The sequence below is a fragment of the Hoplias malabaricus genome, chromosome 3, assembly GCF_029633855.1.
Source record: "Hoplias malabaricus isolate fHopMal1 chromosome 3, fHopMal1.hap1, whole genome shotgun sequence".
NCBI classification, from domain to species: domain Eukaryota; kingdom Metazoa; phylum Chordata; class Actinopteri; order Characiformes; family Erythrinidae; genus Hoplias; species Hoplias malabaricus.
This window is the reverse complement of record NC_089802.1, coordinates 65,381,181-65,404,744: the sequence shown is the minus strand read 5'-3', so window position 1 is coordinate 65,404,744 and position 23,564 is coordinate 65,381,181. Positions and strand designations below refer to the sequence as shown.

Below are 23,564 nucleotides of genomic sequence, written 5' to 3'. Positions count from 1 at the left end.
GACAAGGGGAGCACAAACAAGATACAATACAGAACATTACATAACATCCAGCCTTTTACATCTTTTACACAGTCCCCTATTTTCTTTAATCTGTGTTTGTCATCAGGCTTGGCTGATATGTACAATTTTGTGTCATCTGCGTAACAGTGGGAGTTAATGTCATGGTTTCTTATAACTGTGCCTAACGGCAACATGTATAATGTAAATAATAATGGTCCTAAAATAGTCTTGCAAAATTCCAAATCTTACTTTTGTTCTTAAGCAGTTCATATCGTGAAGGACGGTTATAAACAGATCAATTTACAACAATCCAACTGTTACTCACCAGAAGTGTCAGAAACCATATTGCCGCAGCAGCGCTGGTGGAGTGACCTTTAAGTCAGTTGAGCAGGTGTTTTGAGTTAGTTAGCTGATGAGTGTAGCACCAGGTGTCTAAAATATTGAACCTTTTCACAATATTCTAATTGTCTGAGATACTGAATTTGGGGTTTTCATTAGTTGTAATGAGTATATTATACAAGTTTCACTATTTGAATGGAATTACTGAAATAAATCAACGTTTTCATGATATTCTAAGTCCAGCACCTGTATGTAGCTTGTAGCTACTCTGTGGCTATTTTGTAGAGCTACAGTTACGCACTCTAGCCCATCTGTTGCTGCACAGTTTGTCAGTCTATCCCGTCCGACAGTGGAAAGAAACCACCATGAGTTCTCCATTCTCAGTACAACAGTGACACTTACAAGACAGTGTTGATGATGCTGTTGACAGTGGTGGTGATGATGTTGGTGTTAAAGGTGTTTCATAGTAGTGTTCAGAATGGTTTTCATGGTCATGTTGAAGGTGTTGTTTGTGCTGATGTTCGCAGTAGTGTTTATGGTAATGTTAGATATGTATCAGTCACAGTGGTGTTAATTTTAATTTTACATACATCAATATTACTCCTGGGTTGAGAGTGTCCCTCCAATCAAGAGCATTTGGACAGTTGCAGCTGTGTGATCAGAAACAGATTCTGGTGATCACATGGCACTTTTCCACTGCATAGAACCTACATGACTCTACTCGACTCAGCAAAGCTCTTTTGCTTTTCCACTGGCCAAATCTGGTACCTAGTCCCTGGAACCGTGAAGGTTTTCAATCCCAGCTAGCTTTGGGTTCCAATCGTGCCAAGTAGGTACTAAATGGTGATGTGTAAACCCTGCAGAGCACTGATTGGCCAGAGCAATGCCAATCACCACCAAATGCAGAGCTCATTCAAATCCAGCACAAACTTGCTGCTTGTAAAATCTTTTAAATTACAGCAGCTTTCACATTTATTTTTATCAGACTCACAATGGCAGCTCATAACTTTACCTTAAAATGTTTTGACAAAAATTTCCTGTGAAAGCTGAATATGCAACAAGTTAAACTGATCTGTGAGAACTGGTGTGCAGAGCCGTGTTCAGTCCAAAAAACAATAACAACACACGAATACATGTTAAGTAAATAGTGCCTAACATATCCGCTGCTGCTGTGGTTCTTGAAAGGCCAGTGATTCTTGTTAGAGAAAGGACGTTTTGCAATGTCACCGGGTCCATTTCATGCAGGAGCCTGCCAGTGGAAAGCCAACTTTAAGTGTGTCGAGCCGAGCTGTGTAGAGTCAAGTCGATTAGAGCTGTGGTGGAAAGTGACAAAAGACTATCATGCATCAACAGATGAGCTGTAGTCTCTATTTGCCGAACCTGCAATGCCCCCCAACCTCCAAAGGCAACCCCAAGATGCAATGCCAGAACAACTCCCATCCATTTCACCCTTCTCCCAGAGCAACAATAATTAAAATCATTATAAACCCTGAAAGATTAGAATCCACTGCGCTGAAACACTGAGGCGACACTAGCCACGGAGGTAAAAAAAACAAAACAAAAACAAACGCTGGTTGCGTACGGTGGGCAGGAACAAGTCATGACAAAATTTCAATAATCTGCTTCATGAGGACAGACGACCATTGTATACTCATATAGCTGTCTACAGAGTCAGTGCCTACCTAGGCAGCTCACTAGGTTTTGGGACAGACCACATATATACAAGTGATCAAGACCATATGATGATAAACAGAAATGGACATAGACTGCACGTTAACAGGGCTACATGTTACTAATCAGTAAGTTATGGCTAGTCTAAGGGTTGTTCTTACTTGTTGTTGTAACTTTTGTAATGTATTGCTTAAGAGAATGTCTGTAAACAATCTAAATGTATGAACAAATGTTCTCTTCTCGCCCTGCCGATAATCCTGACAGAACAGCTCATCATGCTGTTGAAGGGTTATGGGTTGACATTACTTCTCCAATATAGGACAAAGCTGAGGTTTTCTATTGCCTGATTTTCTTGAAAAATGTAGCACACTGTTTTTTTCCTTGACATACACATTCATAGTGAATGTATTATCATATGACATAATCAAATGAAATAATAAACATCAATCTGTTAAAAAAAAGGCATATTCTGAATCAATAATGCACAAACCTGTATTGCCATTTTTAATCAAACTGTCAACAGTTGATCTAATCTGTTTGAACTCATTAAAAAGTTCTTTGTAAGTTGTTTATAAATTGTTTAAAAAATGTAATAAACATTTTTTAAACAATTTATAAACAACTTATATACTAACTACCTATAAGTGTAGTCTTATTTTAAAGTGATACTGGTATAATTTTTCTTTTAATTCTGTTAGCAAACAAATGAGCATCCATTAAAAATCATTCTACTCATTAAGCTATGTTGTACATTAAAAAAAAATGTTTATTGAAATTGTTCTGGTAGAGAATCGTGAAACATATTCAAAGAATATCCATCACATATCCATGATTCATTCAACTCAAGAAAGACTTCACTCTTTTCCATTTCTAAAGAGTTCTTAAGAGTAAAGAATATCAAATTAAAAGAACAATACATATTCTGTGTTCCTCCACGTCTGTTGTATCTACAATCAAATTGTTATTTACAATATATATAATGACAGACAAGGAGACAAAGTCCAAGGAGTGAAAGTTAAATTCACAAGTCTTTCAAAACTGCAGAATCCAGGCTGAAACAACTTTTGGTTTAAACATGTGTAGAAGTGCCACTTAATTGACTCTATACGTATAGAACCTGCATAGGCCTCGAGTGAAGTTCCAACCCAGACTGATGGAGAGAATGTAAAGAAGTCCAAGCAGAGCGAAAGGGTAGAGAAGAATGACGGTGTTCTTCAGAAAAGGCAGTGCTAAAAAAGAGACAGAGATGGAGAAATGGAACCAAGATTAGTTTCATTTCTGTTTTAAAGAAAAGAAAGGTTTCAATTATTTTTTGACTTTGCAATAAAACAATCTCAATTACTTTCATGATTAATTTTGCTTGATAACAATGTGCAACAGAGCTTTAAAATCAAAACACAATAATTTCTATTCCTTGCTAGCACTGCCAATGGAAGCAGCATGATCATGCAGCACACTATCAGGTGCATTTACTCAATGCTATTATGGTAAACTAATGCATGAGATTGTATGTACATGTGAAGCACTTGTGTGTATTAATTAAAAATATGTTCATTACATACATTAAATTTCCTGTTCTCTCTGTTTGGGGCTTAATTTGTCTGCACATCAATTTACTGTAAGCTTATGGTGTGAGGCGTGATCAGGTATGACGGCCACCTGTCAGAACTCAAAGTCAGAAACTTTCCAAGTTGAAGAATTGTTCATTCTAAATGTTTTTACTTAGTTGCAAGAGCACGGTGCACTAGTAGTTTTAGAAATTTGTAGGAGGTGTGTTTATTTTTTATCTTCTTAATTCACCTACTATCTCTATTTTTAAGAGAGAATTTATTCATGACACAAGATACATTCCTTTTTAATGGTAATAAAATTATGTTCCAAGGGAGTTTCCGGGGAGGGTAATCAAAATGATTTACATTGTCTCAGTGAAATTCTTCCTTGTGGACTTGAGTAATTTACATACTATTTATATCCTAATCATATAAATTTTAATATTGTAAATAATGAACATTTGGTGTATTTTGGATGTGTTTTAAAACTGTGTTTGAACATTCATACGGTAATTAATATTGAGATTGATCAATATAGAAACATTTATCATGATAAAATATTTGGCCAAGTCGCCTCTCTTTATCTGGACACATCACTAAACAATGCAACTCCAAATGTTAACTTTATAGGAGCCCATAAACATTTGCATAAAATTGAATGCAAAAAGATGTTTAAAGATACTATCATGATTTTAAAATATACAACTAGGGGTTAATATAGTTTTTCTAAGGTCAAATTCTAACACATTTCAAGTACTTTCAATGCTCTTTTTGAAAGCTGTTCCAGCACCTTACAGCTGTAGTAAATTGTTTATTTATTTAAATACATACATACACACTCAAAACGATTACTTCACTTTTAATATATATTTATTAAAGGGACGAAGAACAACAAGAACTCTGTATGGCGATAGCAGAAGTATAAGAAATTAAAAAGAAATTCAAGTTTCAAAATGTGTAACCTGTTTATAAGTACACTTTCCTTGCTATCTAACCTGGCTGAGTCTATAGTTTATATTTTTCACCTTGTGCTTTTGTGTGCAAAATATTTAAATGTGCACATTTATCATTTATGTTTTCACTTGTTTTCATTTATGTTTTCACGTGTGTTTTTGTGCCCTCTATTATTGGCATAAAAAGTGACGCCATGAAAATTAGCATTACCCAATTGTATCTAACACAGTGCACATCATTAAGCCTGTAATTTCACCAGCTAGCAGTGTACAAAAACAAATTAATATTCATGTGTTCTTGAAAATTCACTACTACGATATAACTTTCATGTGTCTTTTGAGTGTAGACTCTCTCTTTGTGAAAAGCTGCAGGTCCTATTTGCAGACTCCTGTCCTAGAGCCATTCATTCATGTGATTTTCTCTTCCATGGTATAATGAAGAGCCACTTGGGAGCTAAAGAATCAGCACTTCTGGGTGAGCTGAGTAAAATGATTTTGGTTCACCAAAAAGAGTCAGAATTCCCATCATTAATCACATACACAGGTGCTAGCGAGTCCATGCAGAGCCGTTTTCATTTTAGGCTCTGCGTCTTATTTTATTTCTTCATCTAATAATCCTGTATACTTCCCCATATATTGTTAACATATAACAAAATGTATTTCCTATACATTGTGATAACAACAGAACTACCATGTTGTTAAATATAAAAGGTTACCCCTTTTTTATTTATGTGTTTGAAAGCTAAGGATAGCGCAGAAACGCATGTCACGTACAATCCTTCACACACAGCATAAAACCATTTGAAAATGGCAGAATGTGGTAGATTTGTGCAAAATGACAATTTGATTAACCTTCCATAACATTACATTGCCACATTATGCAGTAATGCTGACTCTGATTATGTCATTCGTTACATATTTTATTGTAACATGTTCAGAGAATATTAGTTTGAGTTTTCTGTTCTCTGTGTTGCACAGGACTGGTTCAATGGATTTTCATGCACTTACCACTGTAGCCAAGGAATGTAATGTAAATGTAGTAGCCAATGGCAATGAGCCACAATGTATCACCCACAAAATATGCCAGGAACCCATCTGAGTTTATGACTACAACGTCTGTTTAAAAAAAGAAACGGGTTAAAAGGACACAGAATTTGATTACACAGCTGAACAGAATGACCATACATGAGTTTATGTATTTAATTCATCTAATGACTACTCACGGTTGATGAAAAACAGCTGAAGAAAATGTAAAATGACCAACAGAGGGTAGAAGGCATTTAGATGAACATCAAAAGCATATCCCCACTCCACATCGTAATCTTTACTATCATGCTTCATGAGGTATTTATTAGTGATAATCCTAAAACACAAAACACACAGATTAAGAATCATTCAACAAGATTATGTTGTATAATATTGTGGAATATATTGGAAGTACTCATAATATTGAACCTCACCACATGAGTGTGGAAAGGAGCAGCCCCACTCCAATGCAGTCAATAAAAACCACCCACAGTAGCAGTTTAAATGTCTCCACAATGCCCATATCCAAAACCAGGCCAAAGCCCACTGTGGAGACTTCAGAGAAAATCAACACAAAGAAATCAGTATTATTCGGTGTATGTAGTATTTTTTGTATTTTAGGAGAGTGTAATCTTGTACTACAAAAACAGTAAAATGCAGAACTTTCACTGTGAACATGAAATAATTCTAAACCTAGAGGTTTAATTTAGTTGTGTCCATTTTACTTATATCAGACAAAAACATATTCTGCTTCACACATTCAGTCAAAACATTACTGTATTTTCCCTATTTATGTACAGTTTAAGTTTTCATTGTTTTTAAATGTGATTATAAAAAGGACATAAACCCCCATTTATTGCAATACCCAGTATAGATACTCTAAATACTAACCACAGAGCCAGATGCTGAGTAACACAAGAAAAGCTGGGTCATCCCGTGCCCACTGGTCTTTGGTCTGTTTTCGGTAGTGAAAGTTGCGGTAAACTCTCTGTGGTGATGTAAAAAGGTAAAGCATCTGCCACATGGCAAACTCAAAATCCATCTGTTTAAAGTGCAGGAGTCTGCGTAGATATTTGTAACGCTTTGCACTAGCTGTGTGTCGAGCTGCATCCCGTGAATTCATACTGTCATTGTCCTGCCTCTGGGAGGAGGATGTGGTCATGGGCAACATACTGCTTCAGAACAAGAAATTTTATGTTAATACAGGAAGATTAACAGGCTAGACAAACATGATATGCTTTGAATCAGCTAAATAATACTTTCTGAAGGAGTGCTTTAAAGGAACACTAGAAAGTATTTTACCTTAAATTTACAGCTTCAAAATGACCGCACTATACATTTGGGACAAATTTTAGGTGAGCAAGGGATAATGGGCTGAAATATTTTATGGCAAGTGTCTACTAATATTTTACAGTTCTCTCCTGTACTAATCCAGGTATTTCTAGCTCTTGTTTTTCTATCTTGTAATTTTCTGCAGTACTGGCATCAGCACACTGATACCTGCTGTGTGACAGATTGCAGTGACCTGCAAAGCACAACACTGAGCTTCTAGGAAGAAGTTTTTAATGGCCAGAGTGTACATAATTACAAGTATTAAACTATTACTTAAGTAATAGTTTAATATTTGTTATTATATCTGGTTTTAGAGAGATAGAGTACAGTATTATTGGATTTGTGATAATCAGATCTGGAAAATAACTATACTGTGCTGGACTTCTGCCCACAAGACTATGAAAACAGCTCATTTTTCAAGTTAGTAAAACAACATGCATTTAAATATTTACTAAAACCCATACCTTATGTTCCAAAGCAACTCTTCGAGTTTATCCTATGTAAACAGATATCTACGAAGAGCAGAGACTAGATATGTGGAATTTTAAATAAAAGCCTTGAATTTGAAGGGGAGGTCCTTTCCAAACACGATTATTAGACTTTAAAAAACGCACATTTGTTACTAATATACACGGTGAGTGTCAGTGTTTTCTATTAATAACTGGGCCTTTACATTTTATATTCTAATCACAAACGCAATGTTCATGATAAACTCAACTCCTATTTATTTACACAACCTAAGTACAAAGCTTATACACACCTTTCTTTTAGTAGTACCTCCACAGATATCGGACAAAACTGCCCCTTTTTAACTCAACTCCAAATTTACCTCCGCATTCTCCTGCTTCCTCTATGTAATCGGAACACGTAGCCACGTCTGGCGTCATCAACGTAATTACGCTGTCATTGTAGTCCCAAAGTAGGATGGGATTTGTAGTCCTGTTACCGACTTTAAGACAACAATGGGTTTTTACTGATCTGTACTACTTTACAGATTACAAAAAATCTGTAACGGCAAAACAATTGTCGTTTATTAACAGAAAACGACAAAAGAGAAACTGGTTTGTGTATGGAAGTTTTTATGTTGTTATATGTCTCTGCTGAAAGACCCTGTTTGCTTGTTTTGTCTGCATATTCATTTCTAATTGTCAACAGTACCCACAAAGTGTATATCAGTTCGAGGTCAGTGCTTTATTAAACAAACATTCTGTTCTTCATCTTGTATATCAAACGGGGATGTCTCTAAGGAAACTAAGCTTGCAGAGACTTAGAGTGATTATCTTATGTTTATGACGTATAAACTACCTATATAAACTCTCTGTGAAAACATCTTCTTTGTCCACATTCACATAGTACTCTGTGCTATTGTATGATGACCACCTTAAAGTGAAATAAAGTACTTTCTGATTGCAAATGCTCTGTTAGGTTTAAATCCTTAACACTTGTACATATTTATATATAAGAAAGAAGCAGAAAAGAGAAAGCAGCAGAAAGACCTCCTTCCACTGCATGCAATCAGGAAAGCCCAAGGGATCTTGCTTCAAATGCGGAGTATCCAGGAGATAGGGCCTAATGGGGCAATTTATGTTTTCAGACCATGGACAATGGAAGACAAAGACTGTATATGAAGATCTCCCTCCAATTTCAGAGGGAGGACCAAAGTTCGTAGTCAAGCTGAGGCTTTTTGTGAATGGGTGGAAACCTTCTGTTTCCCATTCACTGACAAAGGCATGTGCACACAAGATGAAACTGGAATGGACTAAAGTACAAGGGAATCTTCCATTTTCCCTCAGACATACAGTATGGAGGGCACCCTGGATCACCCTATGAAGTCGCAGTGGCTGCCCTCTATACAAGAATTGAAGCAACCTTTCCAGTTAGACTGAATCTGGGCAAACTGAATCAGTGCAAGCAGAAAGAAGGACAAACTGTCGCTGATTATCTGCATGAACTGGTATGAATCCACGAAGCTCACGCTGGACTTCAGAAACCTGTTGGAATGCCACTTAAAAGAATAATTCCTAAGTGGTTTGAAACCAGGCATTCAGACAAAGGTGAGAGATAATTGTGTGGAAGTGAACTCAGGAAGACTACAGATCATCCTGGCCTTTACAGTGCATGTCGAAAAGAGACTGAATGAGAAGGTGAAGAAAGGACAACAAATGAAAGAAAAGGAGCAGCATCAACTGCAGTGTGCTGTGCTGGAGGCAGCAAAAACTGGTTTTAGAGGGGAAAGAAGAGGAAGAGGGTGAGGAAAAGGTGGCGCTGGCTTCAGAGACTTCGCTCAAAACAAGTGTAACGAAATGGGACACATCTCTGTTAATTGTCCTGAGAACCAACCAGCAAGAGACACACACTTTGAGGGAGAGGAGGGATGAATCATACAAGGATCGAAACACACAACACACACACACATCTGGATACTGGTAAGATCGTTTTATATTTTCAAATGCTTCTAACAAAACCTTCGGCCTTGCCAACAATTGAATTACAAATTGCGGGCCAAATTGTACATTATTTAGTTGACACTGGGGCTACAATTTGTGTTCTAAAAACAGGGGCCTTACAACCTGAACCACGTTTATCAGGTAGGAAAACATCTACATTGGGGGCGGTTGGAGTTCCTTTAATGGAATCTTACACTGATGAGCTTTGGTGTCACCATGCAGGAAGTGACACAACCCTACAACATGCTTTCCTTCTATTATCAAATTGCCCTGTAAATCTTTTAGCTAGGGGCTTAATGTGTGAATTAGGAATGAAATAGAACACAAATCACAGATCAAAAGTTTAAACTGAGAGAATGTATAATTTTAAGGGAAAAATATGTTGTTTCAAAATTTCATGGCGTTAACAAATCCCAAAAAGGTTGAGACAAGGCCATTTTTTACCACTGGGTGGCATCCCCCCTTCTTCTTACAACACTCAACAGACATCTGGGGACAGAGGAGACCAGTTTCTCAAGCATAAAAATAGGAATAAACTACCTATATAAATTCTCTGTGAAGACATCTTTGTCCACATTCACATAGCATTTTGTGCTACTCTATGTTGCCCATCTTAAGGTTAAATAAACTACTTTCTCATTGCTGAATGATTGAATTTAAACCCATAAAATTTAGCAAGGTCAGGTACTAAAACAATACTGCAAGTCATCCCAATTGTGCTCCATTACTCCAGAGAAGTGTTCCAATGCTCCACAGGTTAGAGAGATTTATACCTCTCTAGCTGACATTTGACATTAGGAATGGTGCTTTTATGCACAGGGGAAGCTGCTGCAGGGTATGTTATTTGATTGGCAATGCTTTTCTATGTACATTGCAAAAGATGTGGAATCCATGTTTTTGGACTGTAGGAGGAAACCGGAGACCCTGGCGGAAACCCACTCAGACACAGAGAAGAACATGGAAACTCCACCCAGATGGGACTTGATCCAAAGATCCCAGTGCTGAGAGGTGAATATGCTAACCACTAAGCCACCAAATTATAATGAATTTCAACAAATTTTAGACATAATATATTTGTTTGTACAGTGTATGTGTGTAAAAACTACCATCTTTCCAGAAGCGTGTGTGTGTGTGTGTGTGCATCAGTTGATTGTTTCTAAAGGTGAGACTCTCTCTTTAGCTTGAGCATGAAATACTGACAAGAACTATGATTTTACCACATCCTCAGCTGGCTTATTTGTGATAGGGCAGTGATTGAACAGATAAAGAAAAGAATGCTGGAATGGGAGTTGCTGACTCACACCTGTATTTCTCCCTGAACCTGCTGAGTGAGTAAAGCCACACCCCTAAAGAGTCAGGAGACAAAATCTCTTCACTTCACTCAGTTCTTCATCTGCAATTTTTTACACACTGTATACGGACTTCAACAGTAGCTGATTTATCCTTATCATTTGGATTAGCTGTCTTTCTTTTCTTCTCATTTTCTATAATTTTCATATTTGATTTCCAGTATATTTTTTCTTCTTTGTTGGTTGTTATCTCGTTGTATGCCCTGTTCCAATTCCTTTTTACATTGTGTTTTGTTTGTTTGGATTAACTTCTAAACTTTTTTGGGTGTAGCTTTTTTTTTTCAATTTGTTAACATTTTTTTTTATTTAGGTTTCTTCACTCCTATTTCTTCATATTTTTACCGGTGTCTATTTGCCTTTTATTTTAACTTGACTCAGTCCATATTTACTGTCCCAAGATGAGCAGTGGGCGTTTGTGGACAGAGGAACAGTTTAACTGCCCCATTTGTCTGGACTTACCAACTGAGCCAGTCACTATCCCTTGTGGCCACAGCTACTGCATGGAGTGCATTGCTGACCACTGGGGCACGGAAGGACAGAAGAGTGACACGTACAGCTGCCCAGAATGCAGACAAACCTTCAGCCCTAGACCTCAACTCTGTCGCAACACCATGCTAGCTGAAGCAGTTGAGCAGCTCAGGAGTGGGAACCTCAGCTCCTCAGCCAGGGAATCCATCCGGAATGCCAAGCAAGCAGCCAAATCTGCCAAAACCAAACAAAGAATAGGATCAAAGCAAAAGCAGCTGCCCTCTTCAGCTGTGCCCTGTGACCGGTGCCAGGAGCCAAGAGCAGCTGTAAAAACCTGCCTGGTTTGCATGGCATCTTTCTGCCAAACTCACCTAAAAACTCATCAAACTCAGGTCAAGCTGAAGAACCATGAGTTAATTGGCCCAACTGGAGACTTAACCCAAAAACTCTGCCCTGAACACAAGTATCTGCATGAGTTCTACTGCCGCTCCTGCCACATTTATGTCTGCTGGCTGTGCACAAGTAACCAGCATAAGGGTCACGAGTGTGTGTCTACCCAGGCCGAACGCACTGAGAAACAGGTAGGTCTTACAAACACAAACATGTATCCACAGCTCAACTCATCATAAATATGTAGTAATATTGTATCAATTATAAAAAATTGTACTCCTGTTTGATGGCTCAAGAAATCAAATGGAGATTCAATTAAATTCCTTATAAAATACCATCAGCAAAACAAGAGATTTGATGAAACACAGGAGAAATGTGGGAGAAAAATGAAAAATAAAAGAAAGAAATAAAAAAAAGAAAGTTCGGTGTTATTATATCAACAAATCTGAGCACAATGTATGACATATAGAACTCAAAACGTATATTTTACACTGTGTGGCGAATCAAAACACGGTTATGCTGAGTTATGCTAGGAATTATGAAAAATCTGAGAAATTAGCCAGTACACTGAAACAAGAGTGCTCTGAAAATACATGATAAAAATATACCAGGTCATTGCTCATGAGTCACATTAACTTATTTAATATACTGGCGTGAAATCCTTAGGTGTACACTGAGAAAAAAAAAGTGCCTATCAGCCATAACATTAAACAACCTGCATATAATGCTCCTCTTTGTGACACCAAAACAAATCTATCCAGTCAAGGCATGGACACCACAAGAACTCTGAAATTGTCTTGTGGTATCTGGAATCAAGAAGTAAGGAGCAGACTCTTTAATCCTATTAATTGTGTGGTGCAGACTCCATGGATCAGCTCATTCTACAGATGCACGATTACACTGAGATCAAGGGAATTTGTAAACCTTGAAAAAGAATTTGACACCAGGAATTCTTATCATGTTTTGAAACCATTCCTGAACTATTTTTGCAGGGCAGGCTGCATTATAAGGAAATAATATTTAGGTAGTTGGTATGTTTTAAAATATGTTGGGACCCAAGTTATCCCAGCAGAACATTGTTCAGAGCATTATACTGCCTCAGAAGGCTTGCTTTCCTCCCAAAATACACCCTGCCCATTTAAGCGGGAAAAAGAAATTGACACAGCTTTCGAAATTATGTTAAAGGAGCTCTGTTTTTGAGGCTTGCACCGAACAGATTAGTCTTTGCACTCCAAGAGTGTTAATGAGCCTTGGAGCTCACAAGACCCTGTCTCATTTGTTCATCCTTTTGTGTACAAAACACAAAACACCTACTATTTTGGAGATGCACTTACACAGTCATCTTGCCATCACTATTTTGGCCCTTGTCAAAGTTGCTCAGGTCCTTACACATGCCCTTTTGTCCAGTTTCCATACATCAGCTTCAAAAACGGACTGATCACTTTCTGCGTACTGTATCCCCTCACTTGATTCCATCTACTCATCACCAGATGGAATTATAATGAGATAATCTTCATTTTAATTTCAGATGTCAGTGGTTTTAATGTTGTGACTGGTTGGTGTATATGTAGATCAAGTGACTTGGCTAAACTCTCCTTTGTATTTTCATCTAATCTCATTTTATAACAGCAGATATTTTCTACATAACACAATTTTAGTTAGTCATTAAGGTACTTGTTAGTTTGTTAATGTGGGAGTGATTAATATAAATGTGAATAGAAGAGTTAGAGTAAGGTGGACTTTCATTTTTTTAATGTATTTTCTACAAAATATCCATTTTAGATGTAGATATCTAATATCATGCTTCAGCTAAAGCTTGAAATTTATTTTTGATTCTAATGGCTCCTGTCACAAAGTGCTGTTGGCCAATTGCTCAGTTTTATAGTTTTATAACCATGGTGACAACGATTACACTATTACTTCAGCACAGAAAAAGAGAGAGAGAGAGAGAGAGAGAATGTTAGCAGTTATGCAATGCAGAAACAGCATTACATTCCACTTTCCTGTTTTTCCACATTTATCTTTTTTGTTTTAAGTTGAATTCTCCCTGATAAATGTGAGATACATTCAGGTGTAAATCTCATAAATCTATAATGGTGGCAGTTAGCTGATACAGTACATATTTATTTTCTTTGTTTTAAGTTACTTAATGTGTAAATTTTACATCTGTACTGTGTTGTTTTAAAAGCTGTGAGTGATTTACTAGAGCACTGTTTTGACTTCAGAAAACACTGACTGCAGTTCAGACAGAGAACCAGCAAAGGCTCCAAGAGAGGGAGAGGGAGCTGAAAGACATGAAGAAAGTCCTAGAGACTCTCAAGGTATCCAACTTAACTTTACACAACACACCACACATTTTTTGTACACCTTGGGATCAAAACCACATCCTGAAGCTTATTGTCCACAAATAGAAACACATTAACCAAACGTTCTTAACACACCCTTCAGAGCTGTCAGACAAGCAAGACCAGTCATTTAGAGTAATTTAGTTTGTAAGCACCTTAAATAGATTTGTGTTTTTGTGATGGAAATGGAAAATTTCCACTTCCCTATGTGGTTGTTTTCCTTACAATACCAAAAGTAGGAATAATATTTATGAAAGTGATATATATATATATATATATATATATATATATATATTCTCTGGCATATCTAAACAACTAGTTGTCAGTAAAATTCCTATTATGATGTGTGAAGATGAATCTTTGGAGAGATTCTATTTTTTTCTTTCTCTCTCTAATAGATTTATTATGCACAATAAATTTTAATGCTGTACAAATTATGCTGTATGAAAACATACCTTGATAAAATAAAAAAAATCATGCCAGAAAGGTACAAAACAGCCCAAGGGGTTGTACTAGGTACTTTCTGACTTTTTTCTAACTTAAATTAGATACATTTTGTATTTAGATAAAGAGGAGAAATAAAAGAAAATATATGTACAGGAAATAGAGTAGTGGTAATACCAAACAAATGTAGTGTAGGTGCAGAGTAGTATGGTGGATTAAAAAACATATAACTAGACTTTAGCTAGTCTTTTAAAGGAGTTCAGATTGCTACAATTGGCTTAATGTGATTCTGTAAGAGGCAGGATGCAGGTTGTGGGAGGCTCTAATGAAGTATTTTTAAATTTCAGAAGTTTATTAAAATATGTTTTGGAAATAGTCAGGAAGGAGGTTTTGCTTGAATAAGAAAATAAACTGATATATTTGAAAAAGGTTAATTTCATATACATTTAGAATCTTTAAGTTGAAAAAGTAGAGGGACAGAACCAGCATACTATGAGGAGGAAGAGATCTTTCTGACAAGTTTACTTTTGAAGAATATGTATGCCTGTGAGATTACTTTTGAAAGTGCTACCCCAGATAATGTTAGAATATGCAAATATGGACAAAACATTGTATAATACAGATTGAGAAGTACATCCTGAGGCAATATAGTTTTAATCCATCTGATAACACCAATATTTTTTGCTATTTTTTTGTTGTTACTTCATTATGATTTTCCAAGCTGAGTTTATCATCAATAAGCACAACAAGATCATTTGTACAGTGGACACAGGATATATTGATGTTAGATATGTACATTGATGGTATGTTGGGTGTGCTTGATGCTAGATAATGCCCAAAGTTTACAAAAATCTATTAAATGCATTAGCAATATCCAATGAATGGGTAATAACTTTTTGGTGGGTGGACTAGAATGATTATTTTTATTAATGAATTCACTGATAGATTTTCATGTATTTTTAATATCATAATGGTTTGCCTGAAATGTTTTAAAGTAATATTGTTTTTTTGCATTTCTAAGTTTAGTCAGTAGTTTGTTGCAAAAGACTGCATTTTCTGTTTTAACTAAGAGGGATTTGTTAAATATTCTTTGAATAACTGATACTTTTTCTGATTTCCTTTTCTTTTGTTGTTGGTAATCCATGATTCATTTTGTTTGGACAGTTGATTCCCTGGCACATTTAATTATGTTAATGAATCTAATAATATTACGGTTGCTAAAGTTCTTAACAGTCATTGTTTCATGGACAGTGATCGATTCTGGATGTCCAAACTCCTCACCCTATCTCTCTGCAGAGGAAAGTCGTTTCAGTCACTTATAACCACATTCTCATTCTTTTAGTGATTACTCAAATCTCATGTCCATAAGTGAGGGTTGGAATGTAGATTGACCTGTAAAATGAGAGCTTCTCCTTTTGGCTCAGCTTTTTCTTTAACACAATGGACTGATGCAGAATCCATTACTGCAGATGCTGGCTGCACTAATCCGCAAGTCAACTTCTTTACTTGGCTACACTGAGAAATTTTGTCCATAAATATCATGAACAGAAAAGCTGACAATGTGCAGGCCTGATGGAGTCAAATTCCAACTGGAACTCAATGAATTACTGCTGGCAATACAGCCAATCTCCTTGACTTAAGAAAGAATTATTGCTCCTTTAATTTGTTTGAATGTTAATTTCCTATACCATGTAAAATTCACCCTATATTCTGTGTTCCTTATATACCATAATAGTACATTATGCAACTAAAAAGCACAGAACAAAATTTAGTGCTGTGTAAATTAGATTGTGTGTGTGTACTACACACAGTTACACATGGACTGATTGACTGTGAACAATGCTGCCTGCCGCCTGTCCCAAGTACTAGTAATGTATTTTAGCAATTGCAAAGTAGAGCTTGCCAACCTCCCAGCTCATCTGACCACATCATAAATCTAGACTAAGGCATAAACCAGTGTGTAGTCTCTCATCATTGGAAACCACTTTGGCCACAATACAGGCTGATATAGTATTTATGACACCTGTCAGGTCAGCTATGACTGATTGATTAGAACTCAAATTCTCTGTCTGCAGGGCAGGGAGCATCCATTAAGTAAGTTGTGCCCTTGGTCGTCAGGAGATATGATACATAACAACAGAGCGTTGTTTAGTAATAGAAAGTCATATTCTTTAAGAAATTACTCATAAGTAAAAGGATATCCATTGTCATTCAGTAATTGGCAAACAAGCAGATTATTATCAACTCACCTCTCCATGTAAAGAGATTTTGAAATGTCTTGATTATTTTATGTAGTAATTGTGAGGTGAGATGCTGTGTGTACAGAGCAGTGACCAACAAGGCAAAAAACTGTTTGTGAAAATGTAAAAGATTAACTGGCAATTTTGAGATTTTGTAGTTGTATTTTAAAAGGACATTCAATCCCTTAAGTCTTACAGACTTAGATCTGTACAGAATTTTAAGAAAGGAGTTTAGGGAAGAAAGTGTCTAAGTGTTTAGATATATTTAAGATTAGTGTAATGATGCATAGTGCCATGGGACATCCAAATGTCCTCACCTCACTGTGACTTTTGACATCATTTGGAATAGAATGAGACTCTTGAATAAAAGTCTGCATTTAAGTTTTTTTTAAGAAACAGATGTCTTTTGAAAGAATGAGTGTTCGGCTCTGAAACATTTAGACATGAAATCCAACCAGTGACGTTTTACACTCATTTGCAGAATACTGAATAATTCAGAAACTGTTATGACCACATAAGATCCAAGTGTCATATAGTTAACGATTCATTATTCAACAGAAAATAGAGAAAGAAGGATCTCTATCTCTATTAAGAAGGAAAACATAAGTTCTCTTACATAGTATGCATATTACTGCATATCCTTTCTAGTTCAGACAAAAATCAGTCTGTAGTTTTCAGGGAACATTTTGATTCTGTGGCCACATGTGTACGGATTCTTTGTCTTCAGGGGAGAGATCTTATTTTAATAGCAGATTTTTCCCTTGCAAAACAGATATATTTGCAGATTTCCTTATTACATTGAGAAAGAACCCTGTAGTTTATAATAACCATATTTTTCAGGCACCCGATTGCATCTATTGTGTCCTCTAGAGAAATAGAACGCTCACATTGTATTTTTTGATCTAATTTAATTTGGATAAATTTGATGATATCTAAGAAACTAGAAGTGATTTCTTCACAATACTTTGAGCCATATAGAGCCATATAGATTGTGATAAAATTAAGAAATTATTTGATATAATATAACAAATATATCATATTTAGCTGTTGGATTTAATTAATTTTACCTAACTGAAAAAATAAGCAGCGTTTTGTACACTACCTTGTTCTCTTATCTTTTACCCTGTCCCCTGGCATTAAACGATACTATAGACAAAGACAGAATGTAAATTGAAAAAAATATAAATAAGAAAGATAGATTTTTCTCTTGTAAGTGCAATAAATGATAAAGATCTAAAAGCTTCACCAACTAAACATATAAGAAGTGTGAAAATGCAAGGTACGTATTGTGCTGCAAGGTACTGAGCCAGCTTTTCAGAACAGGTTATATGTCTTGAGTTACACCCTGAGATGATAATAATCATACACATGGTAAGATCTAAAATATTCTATGCCAATCCATTAGTGCTTCAAATAGGGTCCACCCCACTCTCTTCCTACCTGCAACCAGGAGTCATCACTTAGGCACTTTCCCTCATGAGTGTTTTGCTCAATAATATCCACAACACCTCCAGAATGCTCAACAATGATGTCTTGCATCCCAGACCCACCCCTCCAAAGTAGACTTACAGCCCTTCCATACCCTTAATCATCAATAACCATCAACAACCATGAATCCACACTGGTCATAAAACAACACAGCACCCCACTCAACTGTTCTGTCCTCCACCTTACCTATAACACATTTACAGTATGTTTTCCCAGTTACCCTGTGTTCTCCATATCCACAACCATATCCACATGACTAGACCTTTCAGCTACTTCTGAAAACTCACAGCTGTAGCAGACTTGGCTGCAAACCCCCTAACACCTATTTCCACTGATCTTACATGTGCCTGCCACCTGCATTCTCTCACCTCAGCCGCCAGCTCTGCATACTTCAGTTTCTTCCTTTCGAAAGTTTCATGTACTGCATCCTGAAAAAGAGTTGTTAGCTCTATGATATAAACAATCCATTTAGATTTAGTGTACAACACCATGTCTGGCCTCAGTGTAATTAATGCAATGCATTCTGGGACCTATATATTTTTTTACCTACATCTGCCAGCAATTTCCAGTTACATGCTCTACCCCATTTACCAATATTTAAAGCCTGCACATGCTCCTGATTATTTTCCCCCTCAGGCACAAACCTAACCATTTTATTACAATAGCCACACAGAAATGCATTAAAATCTTGGCATTTGCTGTCCAATATACATACTAATACTCTAAGCACCAGATTATTTCTCCATGTATTTTGACAAACTAACATTACAAGTTGAGAGAATATGCTTTAGTGTACCAACAAATTTTCCTTTAACTATCAATAAACTTCTAGACTTTCATGGGTTAACCTAGCCCACCTAAGGTTTTCATTTAACTTCCCCAGCAGCCGGGGTGTGCAAGACACGGTAGTCATCAGGGTCGTCATGTCATCCATGTGTGCCCTAACTGGGGTGGTGATGAGAATCATCATGCAACCTGTCTGTACCTACAACCAACTTTGATGCCCTAATTTCTACCTCCATCGCTATTGTAAGCACTAGTGGTGAAATGGTGCATCCACTCATTATACCCATTTCCAATTGCTGCCATGAAGTAACAAATTCTCCTGTACTAAAACAAAACTGAAAATCATCAAAATAACCTTTGACCACCCTTGTAATCTTATCTGGCCAGAAACACCTGCCTTTGGTACTGACATATCGATTAATTTATTAAATTTCAAGTATGCAGCCAGTCTCCATGCTACCACACCAAAGAAAATCTTGAATTCTTACCCTCCACATTACGATGACTTATAGGCCAAAACTGTTCTATACACACAGCATTCTTCTCATTTGGGATAAGGATACCCCCTTGCCCTCTCAACACTTTAGTTGGCCTAATGTCCATTTGGCATTTCTTGAAGCACTGACTCCAGCAGCAGTCCACTCCTTGTGAGCCTAAATTTCTGAATTGACTTTTCTTGACAGTCCTTTCAATGCTGCGGTTATCCCTGTTGCTTCTGCACCTTTTTCTTTCACACATTTTCCTTCTACTCAACTTTCCATTAATATGCTTGGATACTACAGGAGGATGTCCCTTCTGGAAATCTGTCAAGTCAGCAGTCTTCTCCATGACTGTGTAGCCTATTGAACCAGACTAAGGGACCTTTTTAAAGGCTTAGGAAAGCTTTGCAGGTGTTTTGTGTTGATTATTCTAATTTTTTGATATAATGACTTTTAGGTTTTCATTGGCTGTAAGCCATAATCATCAACATTAAAATAAATAAATGTTTCATTTATAGATCACTCTGTTTGTAATGCATCTACATGAGTATCACTTTTTGAACTGAATTACTAAAAATAAATTAACTTTCTGTTGATATTCCAATTTACTGATATGCATCATTGTGTATGTATGTATGTACTTGTGGCCCTCTGTGTGTTTATACGTGTGTGTGTGTGTGTGTGTGTGTGTGTGTGTGTGTGTGTAGCATTCATCTGACACAGTTAAAGAGGAGGCAGAGAGAGTGCTCTGCGAGCTGCAGCAGTCAGTTCAGAGGATGCTGGAGCTAATAGAGGACATGATGACCTCTACAGGTCAGGCGAAGCTGAACGAGGCCCAGGAGATTGTGGACAAACTGGAATCTGAAATAAAGCAACTGAAGGAAAAAGACACAGTGTTGAATGATATAGTGAAGTGTCAGGATAACATCCATTTCCTCAAGGTAAAAAAGAGAGAAAAAAAGGTTTTAGATCAAAACTTTCTTGAGCATCCCCAAACATTGAAACACATCAAGCAATGAAATCAAAATTTAATTTTAACCCAAACATAATCAGTCAGCTCACACATGTTTGGAGCCTGAAGTTTTTTGTTTGATTTTCTTCTTTGTTTTGTTTTTTCACTGTTTGGTTATTTTGAACAGGACTATTTATATAGTGTGAGAATGAGACTCACACTATATAAATATGGTATGTTGGACATATGGTATGTTAGACAAAGCATGCCACAGACTTTTTATAAGTCCCCACGGAACTATGTTAACTTGTGGAAAATGTTATAAAACTAATAATAACACTGATTCTTTTTCGTGTTATGAAACAGCCAATACAGCAACATCTAGTGGCTATGATTTCACAGAGATTTTGCACTAAGTATATTTTAAAAGGTTTGGTGAACTACTATATTGGGAGTAATATGGTTCATTAATGTACAATCCTATTTACAAAAAGTTGGGATAGTGGGCAAACTGTAAATAAAAACAAAATGCAATAACATGCAAATAGTTTAAACCCTATATTTAATTTAAAATAATAAAAATAAATTGTAAATGTTGCAATTGAGAAAGTTTATTGTTTTTTGAAAAAGAATTGCCCATTTGAAGCCAGCAACATGCTGCAAAAACTTTGGGTTAGGGACAGGTTTAACACTGCGTTCTTCACTACTTCTTTTAACACCATTCTGGGAGGCTAATCACTGTAGTTTTGAAAGCGAAATGTTTTCAGATTCTTGCTTGTTATAGGATTTCAGCTGGGGTCCATGTTGTAGGGTTTTTTTCTATAATGCACCATGTGCTTTTAGTGGGTGACAGGTTTGGACTAGTTTAGCTTCCGGACACTTTTAATAAGGAGCCATGTTGTTATAATTAATTCAGAATGTGAATTGGCCTTGTCTTTCTGAAATAAACAAGGCTTTCTCTGAAAAAGATGTTTCCTGGTTGGCAACATATTGCTCTAAAACCTCTATGTAAATTGATCAGCATTAATGGTGTAATAATATCCATTATTTACTAAAAGAATTAAAAATTTTTATTTGTCAGACCACAAGACAGGTCTTCACTTAGCCTCAGTCCATCTTAAATGAGTCTGTATCCTGTTTTTAGTATCTTGTTGTTTTTTCTTTGCATTTGTGAGCTTTAACTTCCATTTGTGGAGATAGCAATGAACTGTGTTCACAAACAATGTTTCTGGGAAGACTTTGAGTCCATGCAGTGATTTCCACTGCAGAAACATTTCTGTTTTTATTCAGTGCCATCTGAGGGCTCAAAGGCAACAAAGAACAACTAGAACTGATTTAGGGCTTTATCCCTTGCATATAGAGATGTCTCTGGAATCTCTGAAACTTGTAATGATATAATAAGTTATACATTGTAAAAGGCCCAAGTTCTTTACTATTGTCACGCCCTCATCCTGTCTGGTCTGTTTTCCCCGCCATGTGCTCTCTCAGAACATGGCTCTGTTTGGTATTGTCCTTGTCTCCGCCTTTGTTCCGCCTCCTTGTCCGTCATCTTCATTATCTGTTTCAGGTGTGTCTCGTCTGTTCGTGTATTTAAGTTCCCTGGTGTCACTTGCTTGTATCGGTCATTTGTTCTTGTTTTGTTTTCAGTTCCTCAATTTGTTATAATACTTAGTCATGCTTGTTCTCGTTGTGTTTCCTACTCCTAGTAATGTCGTTTTGTTAGAATTCCTAGCTCTAGTCATGTTGTTTCAGGTTCTCGTTCCTAGTCATGTTCTTTCCTCGCTTCGTGTTTGCCCTCGAGTTTGTTATAAATAAAAGTCTGTGTTATTAGCGTGTGCGTCCACCTCGGTCAGTCCGACTCAGCATTTCCTGACAACTATACTAAGTTGAGAAATATTATTATTGTATTATTTCACTGTTTGCCCACAGAATCTTTCACAGAGTGGTGAACCTCTCACTGTTTTTACTTCTGAAAGACTTTAAACCAAAATCATGTCATTGACCTATTGTTAATTACCATTTTTTTAGCAACCATTTATTTCTGCACCATGTCACACATACGTTTCTGCTGTTCTCCCAAGCAGCCATCAATCACTGACATAAACTTTATCTAAACAATACAAGAAAACAAATGCCTCAAACACTGCAGCACTCCATAACTTTTTTAACAACAATAAAGTTTTTTTTTTTTTTTTGGCAGTAAAGCCATGAGTTGAAGCTTTGCTAAAGATGATACCCATTTCAGTGTTGTTTCTACAACAAGGCTGTTTTGGACAGTTGGTAGGTGAAGAGCCTATTTGTGGATTATGTAGAGGGGTTGGCACGCTGAAGCATATTCTATCAGCTTGTAAGTTTAGTATGTCACAGGCTCGGTATACATGGAGACATAATCAGGTGCTAAGGATTTTAGCATGTTTGTTGGACAGCAGACGCCTAGAAGTTAATGCATTGATGAGTGGCTGTAGTAATAAAATGTTTAGGTTTGTGTGTGTGTGGGGGGGGTGTTTTTGAGAAAGTGCGCAGGCTACAAATATTGGTAGATATTAAAAAATATGCAGGTCCCTGAGTGTATCTGTTATCTATACTGAGGCCAGACATGGTGCTCTACTCTGAAAGTTCCATTTGATGATGCAGCAGATAAAGAATTCAAAAGGAAGAAGTACACGCATTTGGCAGTTGAGATGAGGGAACGCAGATGGTAGGTACAAGTAAGACTGGTGGAGATAGGTGTTAGGGGATTTGTAGCCAAGTCAGCCACATCCCTGCTTGTGCAGTTCGGCATCAGGAGCCAGAAACTAAGGGCAGCGGTGAAGGAGTTATCATAAAGAGCTGAAAGGTCAAGTCAGTGGTTGTGGATAAGGAGAGCACATATTATTTGGGGTAATACATTGTAGAGGTGCTGCTGTGGTTGGTGGTGATGTAGCACAAAAATGTCACATGGAATTGGTGGTGCTGGCCATGCATTAATGGTGCCAGTGGGGCTAGGCACAACCTTAGTCACCAGGGGAGTTGTTGATGGTAAAGGGTAAGGTAGGACTCTAAAGCTGACTTGGAGGGGGGTGGGTCTGTGGTGGGTAATTATTGAGCCTTCTGGAGGTGTCGTGGGCTTAATTCAGCGAAACACTGATGAGAGGTGGTGTCTATCTGATGACCCCTGTGAAGAACTAGTGATGCAGTGGGTGGTTTGGGTGCTCATGTGCTGGGCTCAATGAGTAACTGTAGTTGTTAAGGACAGCTGGTTGCTGATTGGATCATAAACAACCACAGCAACTCTAGAGAGTAGGTGTAGGATACTATTAAATGTT

General features: G+C 36.9%; 2 protein-coding genes across 5 annotated transcripts in view; one reads left to right on the top strand and one right to left on the bottom strand.

Moving 5' to 3' along the window:
- Positions 1-2,780: 2,780 nt before the first annotated feature.
- unc50 (unc-50 homolog (C. elegans)) lies at positions 2,781-7,757 on the bottom strand. 4 transcript variants are annotated; one of them, XM_066665233.1, is made up of 6 exons: positions 7,632-7,757; positions 6,431-6,714; positions 5,974-6,094; positions 5,737-5,876; positions 5,522-5,629; positions 2,781-3,239 (listed from the first exon to the last, which is right to left on the bottom strand). In XM_066665233.1, exons 2-6 carry the CDS (start codon positions 6,708-6,710, stop codon positions 3,103-3,105), a joined length of 786 nt encoding a protein of 261 aa, XP_066521330.1. In that variant the 5' UTR covers positions 6,711-6,714; positions 7,632-7,757; the 3' UTR covers positions 2,781-3,102. The 4 variants fall into 4 exon arrangements, with proteins under 4 accessions (XP_066521330.1, XP_066521329.1, XP_066521327.1 ...); XM_066665232.1 differs by having other exon boundaries at positions 6,431-6,711; positions 7,632-7,753; XM_066665230.1 differs by having other exon boundaries at positions 6,431-6,711; positions 7,701-7,728.
- Positions 7,758-10,965: 3,208 nt separating this feature from the next.
- The window catches only part of trim25l (tripartite motif containing 25, like), a 44,519-nt gene continuing 31,920 nt past the window's right edge, over positions 10,966-23,564 (top strand). Inside the window, exons 1-3 of the mRNA XM_066665228.1 lie at positions 10,966-11,716; positions 13,751-13,846; positions 20,015-20,248. Of these exons, the coding sequence (XP_066521325.1) occupies positions 11,066-11,716; positions 13,751-13,846; positions 20,015-20,248 (981 nt within the window). The 5' untranslated portion in view covers positions 10,966-11,065. The remainder of the gene's footprint in view (positions 11,717-13,750; positions 13,847-20,014; positions 20,249-23,564) is intronic.